Raw genomic sequence first — 17608 nt, 5'->3', positions numbered from 1 at the left:
TGGCGAGACCTCATCTCTACAATAAATCAAAAATCAGCCGGGCATGGTAGCGCACGCCTGTAGTTCCAACTACTCGGAAGGCTGAGGTGGAAGAATTGCCGGAGTCCAGCAGGTCGAGGCTGTGGTGGCCGGGAGCGGCCACTGCACTCCAGTCTGGGCAACAGAGTGAGACTCCAACTCAAAAAAACCCCCAAAAAACAAAAAAAAAACCTCTTCAGATCTGACATATCATACTTCTTATTTTATCCTTCCCACCTCTCACTTTATACACAACATTCCTACTTCCCACTTACCTCCTTTTCACAAAGGGTAAAATTCCATTTTCCCACCCCTGCTCCTTGTGCAAGTGTTGTCATAGCTTTTACTTCTACATATGCTCAAAACCTCCTTTACAGGGTTATTATTTTTGATTTAAATAACCAGTTGTCTTTTAAGCAAGTTATAAGAAGGAAAGTGAGTCTTTCTCATTTGCCTACTATTGGTCATTTTTAGAGATCTTCATTTTTCTTTTACATACCAGTTTCCATTCAGATCACTTCCTTTAGGACTGAAGGATAGCCTGTAGTATTTTTTTGTAAAGCAGTCCTACTGGCAACAAATTTTTCTAACTTTTCTTTATTTAAAAATGTCTTTATTTCATTCTCATTTTTGAAGGATATTTTCATTAGATAAAGAATTCTGAGATACTGATTTTTAGTTTTTTCTTTAAACACTTTAACAATCTTTCATTATCTTCTGACCGCTATTGTTTATGGTGAGAAGTCAGTGATCATTCTTATGTACTGTCTCCTTTTCTCAGTCTGCTTTCAAAAGTTTGTTTTTATTTACTTATGTTTTTTAAACAAGAAGTTTATTTAGAAAAGGAACCTGACTTAAAGGGAATACTAGGATTCATCTTTTATAAAGAGTAATTTATCCCTCCTTAAAGCTAGATTGCCCTGCATATAAGAGCTAAGTACAAAAAAGTTATAAAATTGTCCTTGGTTTTATGATGATAAATGAAAAACATTAAAATTATCCAATTGAACAAAGTATGCAAGAATTTTCATGGGTTTTTTCTGTATTGTTGATAAAATGGTGAGAGAAAAATAACTTACCGAAATATAATAATGGCATGTCAATAAAAGAGAAAGGGAAATTTTCACAGAACCGGTGTTTTTCCCCCATCCCACCTCCATTTGATGTTAATCAAAACATACCATTGACCATTTAATTTTTTTAAAAAGCAATATGCAAATATACCAGTTACTTTAAATATAATAAAGGAATGGGATGGGGGAATGAAAAAATGGAGAAAACTATCCTGTAGAAGTAGGATGTAGTAAAATTAAATTGTTCCTTCGTAACCAAAAATGTATTGTTGCTCTGTAAAAGCAGAGTTCAGGAGTAAAACAGCAGGTCCCCTTTTTAGGAGACACCTCCTCTCTACTGCTGGAACACATCAATTATAGCTTCATCCTCTACTTCCAACTATGCAGGTGTGTCTGGTTCATTGATCGGCTGCCTGTCAAATAGAAATCTGATCTGCCTCAATGACAAACCCTGTCATTCACAAGCTTTCATTAGTTTACCAAGTGGCACTTGCCCCTTAATCTGATCGTACCATAGAATCCCCCTGCTCTACCACCTCCAAACTACTATGATCTAAGTTCAGTCTTGACTCCTTTCTTGGGCTTTTCATGGGCCATGGTGGGCTGGGAGTCTCAACTGCCACTTCACAAAAGAGGTACCAGGTATGCACAGAATGGGCACACCAAGAGCACTAGGAGTGGGCCTTCTTATTTTTAGATTTCAGAAATTTACTGTAATGTAACTAGATTTTTCTTTCCCAATATTTATTTTTCTTAGGGTCTGCTGAGCTTCTTGGATCTCTAAGTCAAATGTTTTTCATCAGATTTAAGAAGTTTTCAGTCATTATTTTTTTCTGCCCAATTTTCATATGTATCTATATAGAAAGATATATACATATGTATACGTGTGTGTGTGTGTGTGTGTGTGTGTGTGTGTGTGTGTGTGTGTGTATGTGATCATGACATTGTCTCATAGGTCAATATAAAACCTTTGTTCATTTTTATTTTTTATTCAATATTTGTTCTTTCTGTTATTGAGACTGTCTTCAAGTTCATTCACTTGTTATATCCAACCTGCTGTTAAGTGAAAATTGTATTTCAGTTACTGTATTGTACTGTACTTTTCAGTTCTAGAATTTGCATTTGGTTATTTTTGATAGATTCTATTTCTCTGCTGAGGCTACTTATTGATCACGGCATTGTCCTTTAATTCTTTAAATGTATTCATAGTAGCTACTTTGCTAAATACTGGGCCATCTTATCTATAGGCACATTTTTTCTTGATTATTGATATTTTTCTGTTCTTTTAAAATTTTTAACATTTTAAAGCCTGACTTCATACATACCAATTTTTTTATTTCTTTGTATGTCTTAGCAAATTTTTTTGAACATTGGGCACTGTGGATATTACATGTAAAAAACTATGAACACGGTGGGCACGGTGGCTCACGCCGATGGCTCGGTGGCTCAAGCCGATAATCCCAGCACTCCCACTTTGTGAGGCCAAGGTGACAGGATTGCCTGAGCCCACGAGTTCGAGACCAGCCTGAGCAACTTGGCAAGACCTTATCTCTATAATATATCAAAAAACTAGCCAGGTGTGATGGTGCATGCCTGTAGTTCCAGCTACTTGGAGGCTGAGGTGGAAGGATAAGCCCAGCAGGTCAAGGCTGCGGTGGCCAGGAGCATGCCACTGCACTCCAGCCTGGGTGACAGAATGAAACTCCAACTAAAAACAAACAAACAAACAAAAAAAACCACAAAAAACTATGAACATTTATCGTTCTCTGAAGAGTACTGATTTGTATTTTTTGTTCAATTACACCTGATCACTCTAAACTTGGAAAATCTTGATTTTATGCATCATTACTTTGGACTTAAGAAAAGCTTATGGTAGTTTTTGTTTGTTTGTTTTTGTTTTAGAGATGAGGTCTAGCTCTAATACCCAGACTGGAGTGCAGTGATGTGATCATAGCATATTGTAGGCTCCAACTCCAAGGCTCAAGTGATCCTCCCCCTCAGTCTCCCAAATAGCTGTGACTACAGGCGCACACTACCACACTAGCTGGCATTTTTAACTTCTCTAACTAGATGGGATCCAAACGTCAAAATCTGTCTTGCTTTAGGGTTGGCTTTAGGACTTGTTTAGGGCAGGTCAAGAGCAGACCTTATTCTTGCATAAGATCTTTATTCCTAAGGCATGATCTTTCTGGTATCTCAGCTGGATGCTAGAGGTGTTCATGAGGTCTTTCGACTCTGGCAGGGAAGGAACTTCAATGTTCCTGGCATTGTTTTCTCCCCAAAACTACTTGACCTCTAGTATCCCTTTTCCACTCTTGAACTGTAGCAGGTGGTATGTGGTAAGCCTCAGGGGCCTGCACCCTGTGCATAAATAGGCCAGTCCTTAGCTTCAGACTCACAGGAATTCCCTCCTGGACTTCCGAAACCCTCTCTCTGAACAATTTCCTACTTTGCGATAGCCCATTCCACAGATTCCAACTGCTTCAGCTGCCTGAACTCTGATCTTTGCCTCTTCAGCCTGTGTAGACTCCACTCTGAACAGGATTGGGAAACTGTCCTCAGAGAGAGAACTGGGCAACTGTGGGGTTTACCTCAAGAATGTTCCCCCTCTTAGGGAATGAAATTATATGCTGCCTACTGTCATCTGTCTGACCCAGCTGTTTTATTTTGTCAAGTTTTATACCTCGTTATAGAGGGAGGGCTAGTTCTGATACCAGTTACTCTATTATCATGAGCAGCAGAGTGCCTCCCTAGGCCACAAGTCAGAAATGCCAGTCTCCATTTTATTTTTAAGATGGGAAACTGCCATTGCCTTACTAGACTCCGGTGTGGCCAATGTGCTCTTTGAGCTATGGCTGTCACCATGCTTCCTAGCTTTGGCCCCCTCCCCTGCCTTGGGAAGGTGAATCTCCTCTTTCTTTCTACTCTCTAATGTACCTTTTAAGTAAACTACATTTTCTTTTTTTTTTTTTTTTGAGTTGGAGTCTCACTCTGTCACCCAGACTGGGGAGCAGTGGCCGCTCCCGGTCACTGCAACCTCGACCTGCTGGGCTCTGGCAATCCTTCCACCTCAGCCTTCCAAGTAGCTGGAACTACAGGCACGTGCTACCACGTGGGCCTGGCTAATTTTTGATTTATTGTAGAGATGAGGTCTCGCCAAGTTGCTCAGGCAGGTCTCGAACCCGCGGGCTCAGGCAATCCACTCACCTAGGCCTCCCAAAGCACTGGGATTACCGTAAACTATATTTTCTAATCTAAGAAAAAAAGATCGGAAACTAAGAGTTAATATAACACCCTACATCTATTAACCTCAATTAAGTCTGTCTTTCTGCTATCAGATCCAACTTCCAACTTATTTGCCAGATAATATTCTCTATAGCAGTCAGATCAATAATGCGTATTTCATCATTTCTCTGGTTATGATTATTTGTAAGTATGAGAAAGAACACAAAGGGAGTTGCTAAAATTGACAAATGCAGTAGCATGAATTTTTAAAGCTCCCACAACACAGAAAATTAATCCTACAAAAGATCTATTTTATTAATTAGAAATACATTTTAAAACAATTTTTTTAGTTGAGGTCTTACACTGTCACCCAGGCTGGAGTACAGTGGCATGATCACAACAATCACAGCTCACGGCAGTCTCGACTTCCTGGGCTCAGGTGATCCTTCCAACTCAGTCTCCCGAGTAGCTGGGACTGCAGACACATGCTACCACCATGACCAGCTGATTTTTAAATTTTTATTTATTTATTTGCAGAAATGAGGTTTTACTATGTTTCCCAGGCTAATCTTGAACTCCTAGTCGAGCAATCCACCCACCTCAGCCTCCCAAAGTGCTGGAATTATAGGCATGAGCCATGAAAATGGCCAGAAATATTAAATTAGTAAATTAAAATATTCAAGGCATCCATGAAATAGACCATTGAAATGAGGTCTACTGAAAAGAGGCAACTACCCAACTCTTATTTAAGGCACTGACCTGAATAAAGCATCAGAGCAAAGAGAAATAAGTGTTTTATTCCCATTTTGGAGATGGAGAGGAAATCACACCCAACTCTTTCTGATTCCAAAGACTGTGTTGATTTGTTCACTAATTTTAAAATATTAAAATATATATTAAAAATATTTATGCTTTTTTGTATTTTATATACATTTTTATTATACTATATGTATGATAAGTCCACAGTACTTTTAAAACCAGGTTGAAATAAGAATTCAATTCTCGTTCCAGTAACTAGCAGTGTAATCTTGGTAAATTAATTAAACCAAGTGCTTCAGTGTGCTCAACTGAAAAATGGGGATAATAATGGCATCTTCACAAAATGTTGTAAGAATTAAAATAAATAAAATTTGTAAACTGTCTAGTCTAATACTTGACACACAATATGTCTTCCATAAAGTTAATTCCCTTCCCTACTTCAGAAAATATTATCTGATCCTTGGTTATGTTTTTCTACAGGTCAGCAGCTCTAAACAGAAAAGGAGACCCTCATTCCTTGCACACATTTCCATCTATATTATCAATCCAGATGGATCCACCATTATGAATACAGACATTGCCTCTAACTACAGGATTCAGCCCTGCACTGATATAAGCACTCCTTATCGTGGGTGGTCTCCTTGATTTAAAAAATAAGTCAGTGCAGAGAAACTTGAATAAACTCTTGAAACACAAAGTATTAGTGATAATTATAAGCTAAGTACTTAAGAGGCACTTAAACGTTCTATAGGAAACAATACATTAAAGGTATAACACCATATTATAAAAACTGGTTTGAAACTGCCTCGGTAGTTTGGGGCATGTGAAAAACAAATGAACTACTTCATTGTAACAGTTCCCAAGTTAGGGTCTCAGTACAACAGCAGGCCAATTACCAGCTGCTTTGTCCAACTGATTTTTTTTTTTTTTTGAGTTGGAATCTCACTCTGTCACCCAGACTGGAGTGCAGAGGCCGCTCCCGGCCACCACAGCCTCGACCTGCTGGACTCCGGCGATCCTTCCGCCTCAGCCTTCCGAGTAGGCGGAATTACAGGCATGCACTACCACGCCCGGCTGATTTTTTTTGATTTATTGTAGAGATGAGGTCTTGCTGCCCAGGCGGGTCTCGAACCCGCGGGCTCAGGCAATCCACTCACCTCAGCCTCCCAAAGGCACGGGATTACAGGCTGAGCCACCGAGCCCGGCTTGTCCAACTGATTTTAACATCATTTCTAGAGACTGACTCTACTCTCAAGTGAGTTCTACACTGGTATTCAGTAGATGTTGGTAAAAATAAAACTATTTTAGAGATGACATGTCACTGGGAATCAGAACAAGCCACCCTGTTCTGATTTCATATTATTTCCTGCACCAAGCTCAGATAACCACCAGACAAAATAACCAAAAAGAAACTGACTTTTGGTTACTGTGTGATACTTTAAGCTACAGTCAAGAAAAGAATGTGCAAAGGCTGTTGCTGATCAATATATGCCCTTCAACTGCAAGCCTCTAACCAAAACACAGGTGACATGGGTGAATAGAAGCCAAGTCAGAGGGGTAGAAGACACTGGTAACACAGGAGACCAAATGCACAATGGAAGAAAGGGATGAGGAGTGACTGGGGCGGGAAAAGAAGTCATTACTCTAAACAGGTGCAAGTTTTACATCAGCAAGGGTAAAAAGATTAAGTGGACAAAGTTTCTTTAGGGAAAACAAAACAAAGACAATATTACATTGAAAATTCAAGGAAAAGGAAAAGAATGTTCTAAGGGCAGAAGAAAACCAACTTCAACACCAAACCCTAAGGCAATAAATGGCAAAAGAGAGTGGCAGCACACGGGAGTAATCAAAAAGAACAAAAGCATTTGATAACTAGAAGTATGGGTACAGTTTGGGTTTATATTGAAGAATAGTACATTCTCACTGGGTTCATAAAAGGAACTGAGATTTGCCATGGCATGCAGTTTTTAAAAAAAAAATCCAAGTTCTCAGTCTACACCATTAAAATGGAAGGCAATTTCTAAGTGTAAGTCCCAGAAATTTTCAGTTTAACCCTCATTGCCCAACTCTGCAGAATATGAGAGCACTGCAGCCACATGAAAACCAATAGCTGACCTGCAACAGGCTTTTTCTGGGTGGGGATGGAGTGACCATACTTACTGGAGTCCTCCCACTGGAGTAAGTGTAGCTTCCACGCAGAATAATACAAAAATCCCAGTACCAGAAAGAGGCAGAGGGCTAGCAGCAGATTGCGCACAAATACCAAGAGTCCCATCTTCACATGATTTACGACTTCCTACATGACCTAAAAAAACAAAAAGTTTAGTTCTTAAAAGAGAAAGCACTCATCTTATTGATACACTCTATCTGAAAATAAGTTGTCTTTAGAGGGAATTTCTAAATGAAGAACAACCTAGAGTTACCACTTTCATAACATGGCATCTTCCAACCTGCTCATCCTCATCTCAAGAAGACACAGAAAACAGCTGTCGCCCTTGCTGCCCCCACCCCAACCCCCAACATCCAGTTGGTGACTGGTGCTGGCAATTCTAACCTCCCAGATACATCTCCAATTGTATCCTCTGCCCTCAAGTACTCTGCTCAATGCCACTAGTCCTACAAACAAGCTTCCCTGCCTTCAAATTCACATTCTCCACAAAGCACAAGAAGCCTTCTAATAACAGAATTTGGTAATGATACTTCCCTGCTTCCTTTATATTAGTTTTCTACTGCTGCTGTAGCGAAGTACCATAAACTTAGCAGATTAGAACAATACAAGTTTATTATCTCAGAGTCCTTTAGGCCAAAATCTGAGTACAGTGTGGCGGAGCTGAGTCCTCTGCCTAGAGAATCACAAGGCCAAAATCAAGGTGTAGCAAGTTGTGTCCCTTCTGGAGGCCCTGAGGAAGAATCCACTTCTAAGCTCACTCAGGCTGTTGACTGAATCCAGCTCCTGCACCTGCAGGACCAAGGCCCCATTTCCTGGCTGGCTATCAGTTGTCAGCCTGAGCTCCTGTAGTCCTTTTCAGGTTTTTCATGTGGTCCCTGTCAGCTTCTCCCACTCTTTGAATCTCTCCAACTTCCCCTTCTATCACACCTTCCTTCTGCTTCCAGATGAAGAAACTTCTCTGCTTTCCCAGGCTCATGTGATTATATTGGGCCCACTTGAATAACCCAGAATAAACCCCCCTATTTTAAGGCCCATAAGCTTAATTACATCTCCAAAATCCCTTGTGCCATGTCAGATTAAAAACCAATAGGTTCCAAGGAGTAGGGTGTGGACATATTTAGGGGGTCATTCAGCCTAACTCATCATTCATTAAATTCTCAATTTCTTGGAATAAACTAATTACTCTTTAAAGCCTGGCAGCTTCTGACTGAGCCCTGATTTACTATCCAGTCCATCTTCTGCTCTCCCAACCTAATTTGTGCCCTGTACTCCACTCTCATTGTTCTTTCTATTAATTGAACGTTGCCTTGTTTCTCTCCTCAAGGCCTGTCTGGAATTCACCCACTCTGCTACTGCACGTGCTGTACATCCATGGACACTCACCTTAAATGTAAAATGTAACATCAGCCAAGGATATTTCCCTGGATCAGACCCCCACAACCTCAATCAGATATCCTAGCCACAAAATGAGGAAGAAATTATGTATAAGTATTAATAATGAAGTGATAAAATATTATAATTTGTAGATTATATAATTGTCCACCTAGAAAAGCCAAGAGAATCAACTGAAAAATCATTAGTGCTAATAGGAAGTTCAGTGAAGTAGGTAATTATAATATTAATTTATAAAAAACAACTTCTTAAAAACTATACCAGCAATAGATGATTAGAAATATAAGTTAAAAAATTCTAATCGTGATGTCAACAAAATCTATAAAATACCTAATTATAAACAGCAAGAAATGGGCAAGACTTTCACCAAAGGACATAAAAGATCTGAGTAAATAAAGAGATATACAGGATCTAAGGTGAAAAGATTCAATATTGGAAATATGTCAATCCTCCTGAAATGTGAGTTCTCAATAAATTCAGTTTAATTCCAGCCAAAATCCACAAATTTGTTTAACTTGGATCTAAAGATAAACTGAAGAGTTCATGCCCAAGAAGAGCCAAGAAATTTCTTAGAATGAAAGTAATGAGAATTTGCCTTACCATGTATCAAACCAACTCAAAGCCACAATTATTACGATGACAGATATCAGCATAGGAAATAAAACAAAGATCAATGGAACAGCATAGAGGCTAGAAATCAGCTCTCAGAAGAAACAGAAATAGAGCAATACATACACACACATATGAATGAGTTTACTTTATAAACATATATAAATGTGCTCAATTTACTCTATGCTAAGCATATAAATATAAAAAAGGGAAGGCAGTATGGCTGTTGGCATGGTTGCCTCCAGAGAGGAGGTTGTGACAATAAGTGAATGGATTGGAAGGACTTTACTTTTCCCTTTAAATACTTCTGAATTACATGTATTTGTAAGTCACAAGAGTTACCGCCAAAGTTTTTTCAATATTAAAAAATCAAACACATTATAGAAATATAAGTTGGTAGACTCCTTTTGAAGTAATTTAGAAGAATCTATTGAAATTTATAACATTCATACACTGCAGCCCAGCATTTCTATTCCTATGACTTTTTCTCCAACAAGTACATGTGCATGAATGTTCTTTAGCAACACAGATTGTAAGAATAAAATGCTAGAAACAGTTCAAATGCCCAGTAATGGGGAACCTGACAAACTATGGTAGGTCTCCAATGTTGGGGTCTTGGGATCTTGGCAGGCAACAGATGGCACACACAAAGGAAGTTTGATAGCAGAATTTTTTAAATGGGTTCAAAGGAGTCAACAAGGGATGGTGAAGCATGCAGGGACTAACAATAGAAGTTATTTCTACCCTTCAGCCTGAAAGAGCAAGAGAAGAAAAAGGTGTTCCTTGAGCCCAGCAAGATCTGGCTGGAAAAGAGAGGCCATCCCACGCGAGCAGTGGTAACAGAGGAGCACAGCTGTAGACCCATGGCAAGCAGCAGGAGGGCAGATAAAACCTCTGATCTCCTGACAGTGACTTTTACCAGCTGATCCCAACTGGAAGCCAGAGGGTAAGGAAGCCCAGAGGGCAAGGAAGCCCAGATGATGCAATTGACAGACGCCAGCCACCTGTGCACAGAGAAAAGGTAGATAACAGATCTGCGAGAATATGATGCACCAGCTAGAAAAGAATGAGGCACATTTGTATGCACATGACATGGGGGAAATGTCTAGAACAGACAACTAAGTGAAAAAAACTGGGCTGGGTACGGTGGCCCATGTATGTAATTTCAGGACTCTGGGAGGCCAAGGCAGGACGATTGCTTGAACCAGGAATTCAAGACCAGCCTGGGCAACATAGCAAGACCTTGTCTCTACAAAAAAATTTAAAAATTAGCTGAGCATGGTGGCACACACTTGTAGTCCAAGCTACTCGGGAGGCTGAGGCAGAAGGATTGCCTGAGCCCAGGAGGTGGAGGCTATAGTAAACTGTGATCATGCCACTGAACTCCAGCCTGGGGAACAGAGTGAGACCACAACTCAAAAAAAAAAAAAAGTGAAAAAAAAATGTAGCTGTAGAATAGTATATATATGTACAGCCCCATAGTGACAACAAACAAGGGTGACAGTAGTAGTTTAAAATCAAGTTTAAGTATCAAATACATACATAGAAGAATATGCACTGAACTGCAGACAATAGTCATCTCTGAAAAGTGGGACTAGAGGGAGTGTTTTTGACAATCTATTTATTTATACATACATCTGTTTTTAATTTTCACCTTTGTAAAAGTTAATGTACAAAGTTTTCCAAGTGAAATAAAAATCAGAGACTGCTGGGCGCAGTGGCTCACGCCTGTAACCCCAACACTTTGGGAGGTCAGGGCAGGAGTTTGAACCCAGGAGTTTGAGACCAGCCTAGGCAATATAGTGAGACCTCATCTCTTCAAAAAATTTTAAAAAGTAGCTAGATGCGGTGGCACATACCTATAGTCCCAGCTACTCAGAAGCTGAGGAGGAAGGATTGCCTGAGCCCAGGAGGTTGAAGCTGTAATAAGCCGTAATCCTGCCACTGCACTCCAGTGTGGGTGACAGTGAGGCCCTAACTCGAAAAATAAAAATGAATAGGAGACTTGCATTTCTAGCAACACAAAGGACTATGTTCAAACTTCTCACTAAAAACAACTAAAAATTAAAGGTATAAATATCCTGCCCACAAAAGGCGAGTGGCTTTTCTATAGCTTTTTCTCTTCTTTCAGAAGATGGCTGAAGTGGCTAGTACAACCCTGCCCTCTTCTTCCTATACTGAATGCAGATGTGCTCTCCGAACTACTACAGCCATATGGTGACCACAACCCAAGGCTTGGCAGACACACAACAGTCAGTGAGTGGACAGATGTATCCATTCACTCAACAAATATGATGATGAGAAGGTTGAACTAATCGCCTGGATTTTGTTGTTGTTTTGTTTTGTTTTTCTGAGTCAGGGGTCTCACTATTGCCTGGGCTGGAGCACAATGGCATGATTACAGACCACTGCAGCCTCAACCTCTTGGGCTCAGGTGATTCTCTTGCCTTAGAGGTCTGAATAGCTAGAACTACCCAGCACGCCACCATGCCTGGCTAGTCTTTTGATTTTTTTTGTTGAGACGAGGTCTCGCTATGTTGCCCAGGCTGGTGTCAACTCCTGGGCTCAAGCAATCCTCCCTTCTTGGCCTCCCAAAGTGCTGGGATTATAGGTGTTAAACCACTACTCCAAGTACACTAATCATCTATTTTATTTCAGTCTTTTCCATTAGGGAGAATGATCTTCAAATGAAGAGAGAACAAACATTCCAAAGAAGAAACTGATCTCAAAAAGTTGGACGACATAAAAAAGAGTAAATAGGAGCTTAAAAAAAGTCAGAGCCTCCAAAACAAGGAGAAGAACAACATCCCAAAAGAGATGTAATTTCAAACTCACTGCTAGGACAAAAGTCTGAGAACACATTCTGAGAATGAGCTGTGGAGTAAAAAGAGGCTCTTTCATACAATGCTGGTGGTGGGAGGGATCTGGCAATATCTAACAAAATTACACATGCCTTTAACTCTTTAACTCACTAATCCTCACTTCTAAGGAACTATTCCAAAGATACACTGGTAAAATCACAAAAAGTCTTATGCACATGGCCAATTATCATAGCACTATTTGTAACATAATAGAACAAGACTAAAAGTACTCCAAACACCCTTCAATAGGGGTTGAATAATCTCAAACCAGGCAAAGTGGGGACCAAAGGTAGGCCCAAACTTTACCTGTACAATGACCACTTGTATACCTAATCCTGAATTGTACCCATCTTTAAAATAAAATAAAGAAAAAAAACAATAGGGATCGAATAAACGATGGTATATCCACAAAACAGTGTTCTGCAGCCTAAAACAAAGTGAGCTCTCTCCAACCCTTCCTTCCTGAATAATTTAATATAAAAACCAACAGGCTTTAGAGGTAGTCACACATGCCTGGGGCAAAGGGGGGGGGAGGAGTCTGGGGTGTGGCTACAGGCGATTTGGGATTGACTAGATAAGTAAATATATTGAGGCTAATGGGAGCAAGAGTTCTCAGTGATGGAGAAGGGAGTTACAAATATAGAGAGGGAAAAACTAGAACTAATCTTCTGGTTTGTACTGAGATTGGTGGTACCATTGTGAACAGATGATTTTCAATGTATCAAGATATGAACGTTAGTACAGATGTGAACACTGTGCGTATTTGTATGTATACATACATGGATATACTCTTCGGCTCTGTAAACTGAATGGCAATCAGATTCCAATAGCATGGAGCATGTCTAGTATCTAGATCTTGGTTTATAAACACAATTCTCCACTAATAGGAAACAAGGACCCTTGGAAAAAAGGCTTATTCCAGGACTGAGGCAGAGAAGACACAAGATGAGCCTGGACCACCTTGTGTGCCTGAAAGTAGAAAAACACCCAGAGTGAGGACATGGCAAAAGGAAAGAGAAGCCACCTTCAGGGACTCCTGCTGGCCAGATTTGGAGCAGTTTAGCATCAAAATAAAACTGGTACTTACAGATTATAACCCCATTAAGTAAGAATCTAATAAATGAGGAGAGAAGAAAGCTCTTAGAGTGGAGTGTCAACTGATGAATGCAGAAAGAATAATGCAATTAGGAAAATCACCATTTACCAGTCATTATCATAACAATTCAGCTAAGAAACATCAAAGGATGCTAAAATTAATGGGTAAAAGTTTTATGAGATAGCTGGGCTGGGCACAGCGGCTCATGCCTATAATCCCAGCACTGGGGCTGAGAAGAGGGGATTCCTTGAGCCCAGGAGTTCAAAACCAGACTAAGCAAGACCTTGTCTCCAAAATATAAAAATAAAATAATTGACCAGGTGCTGTGGCTCAAGCCTGTAATCCCAGCACTTTGGGAGGCCGAAGCAAGAGGACTGCCTGAGCTCAGAGGTTCGAGACTAGCCTGGGCAACTTGGTGAAAACTCACCTCTACAATAAATTTTAAAAATAAGCCGGGCATGCTAGCGTGCACCTGTAGTTCCAGCTATGTAGAAGGCTGAGGCAGAAGGATTGCCTGAGCCGAGCAGGTCGAGGCTGCAGAGGCCATGATCATGCCACAGCATTCCAGCCTGGGCAACAGAAAGAGACCGCCCCAAATTAAAAAAAAAAAAGTTTTATAATATAGTATAACATCCCAGCACTTTGGGAGGCAGAGGTGAGAGGATTGTCTGAGTCCAGGGGTTCAAGACCAGCCTGGGCAACTTGGCAAGACCTCATCACTACAGTAAATCAAAAAATTAGCTGGGTATGGTGGTGCATGCCTGTGGTTCCAGCTACTTAGAAGGTTGAGGCAGAAGGATGGCCTGACCCAGCAGGTCAAGGCTGCAGTGGCTGTGAGCATACAGTGCACTCCAGCCTGGGTGACAGACTCAGACTACGACCACCGCCCACAAAAAAAGGTATAAGTATCATATACTCAACTATGAGAAACAGAAAAAAACCAGAATAAAACATAAAAACGCTAAAAGATAGATTAAGGCAGAGAATTCCAGCCGTGGGAGTGCACTCAGCCTCCCTGTATGGTCAGAAAAAAGCACACAGCTAGAGTTGCAGATGCGCTCAGTAAGCTCCCTCTAGAATGCAGATGGAATACAGCAATCTGGCACTCTTCATACATCCATCTTACCTTATAGAAGGAGGCGTCTCTCTTCTGTCCAAAGCTAATGCAACAAACACCAAGAGCCAGGGATCACACAAGACACAGAGGACACTTACTTAAATACTGAAACGCGGCCTCTGCCCTAGGGAAGTCTGACTTGACTCTTCCCATTCACTCTTCAACCTGGCATGATCCAGTCTGGCTTCTGAACCCACCTGTTTACCATCAACATCTTGGAGTCTCACTCAGTCGCCCAGACTGGAGTGCAGTGGCCACTCCCGGCCACCGCAGCCTTGCCTACTGGGCTCCAGCGATCCTTCCGCCTCAGCCTTCCAAGTAGCCGGAATCACAGGCATGCGCTACCACGCCCAGCTGATTTTTTGATTTATTGTAGAGATGAGGTCTCGCTGCCCAGATGGGTCTCAAACCCGCGGGCTCAGGCAATCCACTCACCTCAGCCTCCCAAAGGAACGGGATTACAGGCTGAGACACCAAGCCCGGCTTACCACCATCTTAAAAACCAAGTCCACTAGACACTTTACAGTCCTCCTATGATCTGATCTTTTATACAAGCAGCTAAAACTTGTACGGAATGGAAGTAAGAGTCTTTCTCTGCCTTCTTTGCCTGGCTGACATTGACTCATCTTTTAGGACTCAGTTCAAATCTGTGCTCCTTCAGGAAGCATTCCTTAATCACACCCCTACACTATTGCTGTTTGGGCTCCCATAATATTCCAAATTCACCTCTATCATAGCATTTAGAAAACAACTTGTTTCTTTTTCTGTCTCTGCAGAGAATTAGTATGCAATTTGAAAGACGAACCTATAACTTAAATCTGTGAATCACCAGCATTTAACATTATGGTGCCCTGCACATAGGAACACTCAGAAGAGCTTGTTTAAAAATAAAATAAATGGCCAGGCTCGGTGGCTCAGCCTGTAATCCCAGCGCTTTAGGAGGCCGAGGTGAGTGGATTGCCTGAGCCTATGGGTTCGAGATCCGCCTAGGCAACTTGGTGAGACCTCATCTCTACAATAAATAAAAAATTAGCTGGGCGTGGTAGCACATACCTGTAGTTTCAGCTACTTGGAAGGCTGAGGCGGATGGATCGCCAGAGCACAGCAGGTCGAGGCTGCAGTGGCCGGGAGCATGCCACTGCGCTCCAGTCTGGGTGACAGAGTGAGACGCCAACTCAAAAACAAAAATAAAAAATAAAATAAAATAAATGACTATATTTCCAATTATATGCCCCAACTCTAGATACAACTAATATAATCTGTATACATTCTGAAAAGTAATATTCACTAAAGGTATAATTTGTATGTATATATATTCAAATGTAGAGAGCAGACTGGAGCACTGTCCTGGGCATTCTTACATTGTCATTCTGCAGATATCCCCAAGGCAGTGTCATCCCATTCTGTGACTTCATTTACCATCATTATGCTGACTATCCCAAACTTCATATATTCAGCCTAGATACCCCTTGTGAGATCATGTCCATTTATTTAACTTCCCACTCTGCCTTTCCATCTAGATGCTTCACAGAGGCCTCTGACTTCCTACAGTGCTTACTATCTCAAAGACACTTTCACAGGTACATCTGTCAGAAACCTGGAAATTATCCTCAACACTAGTCTCTTCCTCCTTCTTACTGTGCACAATCAGTCAAGTTCTATAAACTGTAACTCCGAAATACTTCCTGAACCCACCCATCCCTCCCACTGCCACCATTCTATTTCAAGTCACTGTAATCTTCTGCTTGGACTACTACAGTAGTCTAATAAGCCTCCATATCCATTCTTGCACCTTCCCAATTCATTTTCTACATAGCAGTCAACATGACAGGATTATTTCACTCCCAGGCTTAAATTCTGTTAATTCCCTGCTATCCTTAGGGTAAAGGCCCAGATCCCTCAGCAAGGCATGTAGATCTAGCCCCTGCTCACCTCTCCAGTCACATTTTTTTTTCTTTTGAGTTGGAGTCTCACTCTGACACCTCGGTTGGAGTGTAGTGGCATGTTCATGGCCACCGCAACCCTGACCTGCTGGGTTCAAATGATCCTTCTACATCAGCTTTCCAAGTAGCTGGAACCACAGGCATGCACCACCATGCCCAGCTAATTTTTTTATTTATTGTAGAGACAAGGTCTCACCATGTTGCTCAGGTTGGTCTCGAACTCCTGAGCTCAGGCAATCCTCTCACCTCCGCCCTCCAAAGTGCTTGGATTACAGGATTGAGTCACCGCACCCGGCTTCTACCACATGTCTTGCCTCTCCTCTCTTTTAAGCCTCCAACATTGGACTTCCTTCAGTGTTTTGACCTTACTATGCTCTCCCAATGTTAGTCTGAAGCCCTCTTGACCCCACCACTTCATCTAGCCAAAGCTTACTCATCCTTTAAGTCTTGGCAAAAAGTTTAATTCTGCAGGGAAGCATTCCCTGTCTCTGTACTTGAGGTTGGGTTTCCCTGCCATATACTCCCACAGCACCTGTATTTCCCTATCCCATTCATGGTGCATTTGCAATTTTATAAGTGTTTACAATAATTTAACATTTATATTCTGGCTAATCCAGGCAGGGAACACATCTATTTTGTTTACCATTGTATCTCTGGTAGGTGCTCAAAAACTACTAGTTTACTAGCTGATTATTCAGTAAGTTACAGTATGATTGAAAAGAGACACAAGCCAGGCTCGGTGGCTCAGCCTGTAATCCCGTGCCTTGGGAGGCTGAGGTGAGTGGATTGCCTGAGCCCGCGGGTTCGAGACCCACCTGGGCAGCAAGACCTCATCTCTACAATAAATCAAAAAATCAGCCGGGCGTGGTAGTGCATGCCTGTAATTCCGGCTACTCGGAAGGCTGAGGCGGAAGGATTGCCGGAGCCCAGTGGGTTGAGGCTGCGGCGGCCGGGAGCGGCCACTGCACTCCAATCTGGGCGACAGAGGGAGACTCCAACTCAAAAAAAAAAAAAAGTAAAGAAAAGAGATACATAAGATACAGGAAACTGTATTATCTTAATTAGCCATAAAAAGAAAACTATAAAATCTTAACTAGTTGAAACAAACTGCACCAAATTCTTGCCATTCCTAAAACATCCTACAACATGGTTATTTTCTGAACTATACAATAATTTTTAGGTTAGTCTGAAATGTCAGAATTGTGTTACTCTTCAAATATCAGGCATAATGAATATGAACTCAATTATCACAAAATCCTGCAGCACAAAAAAACCACAGTATTTCCAGAGCATCTCTCCTGTGAATAATTTTCTTTCTTTTTCTTTCTCTCTCTCTCTCTTTCTT

At 41.2% G+C, this 17608-nt stretch overlaps 1 protein-coding gene across 3 annotated transcripts in view; it reads right to left on the bottom strand.

The window, feature by feature from the left end:
- LOC103257017 (CMP-N-acetylneuraminate-beta-1,4-galactoside alpha-2,3-sialyltransferase-like) overlaps positions 1–7430 on the bottom strand; it is a 147197-nt gene extending 139767 nt beyond the window's left edge. For 2 of the 3 annotated variants that reach the window (XM_008054746.1, XM_008054747.1), the window contains exon 1: positions 7236–7430. In XM_008054746.1, coding sequence (XP_008052937.1) covers positions 7236–7350 — 115 coding nt within the window. In that variant the 5' untranslated portion in view covers positions 7351–7430. Of the gene's footprint in view, positions 1–7190 lie in introns of all 3 variants that reach the window. The other variant, XM_021710743.1, reaches the window with a different exon arrangement.
- Between the last annotated feature and the right edge of the window lie 10178 nt (positions 7431–17608).

The sequence above is a fragment of the Carlito syrichta genome, unplaced genomic scaffold, assembly GCF_000164805.1.
Source record: "Carlito syrichta isolate Samal-C Ts95f unplaced genomic scaffold, Tarsius_syrichta-2.0.1 Scaffold301018, whole genome shotgun sequence".
NCBI lineage: Eukaryota > Metazoa > Chordata > Mammalia > Primates > Tarsiidae > Carlito > Carlito syrichta.
Note: the sequence above shows the minus strand (reverse complement) of the source record. Positions and strands in the feature narration are given on the sequence as shown.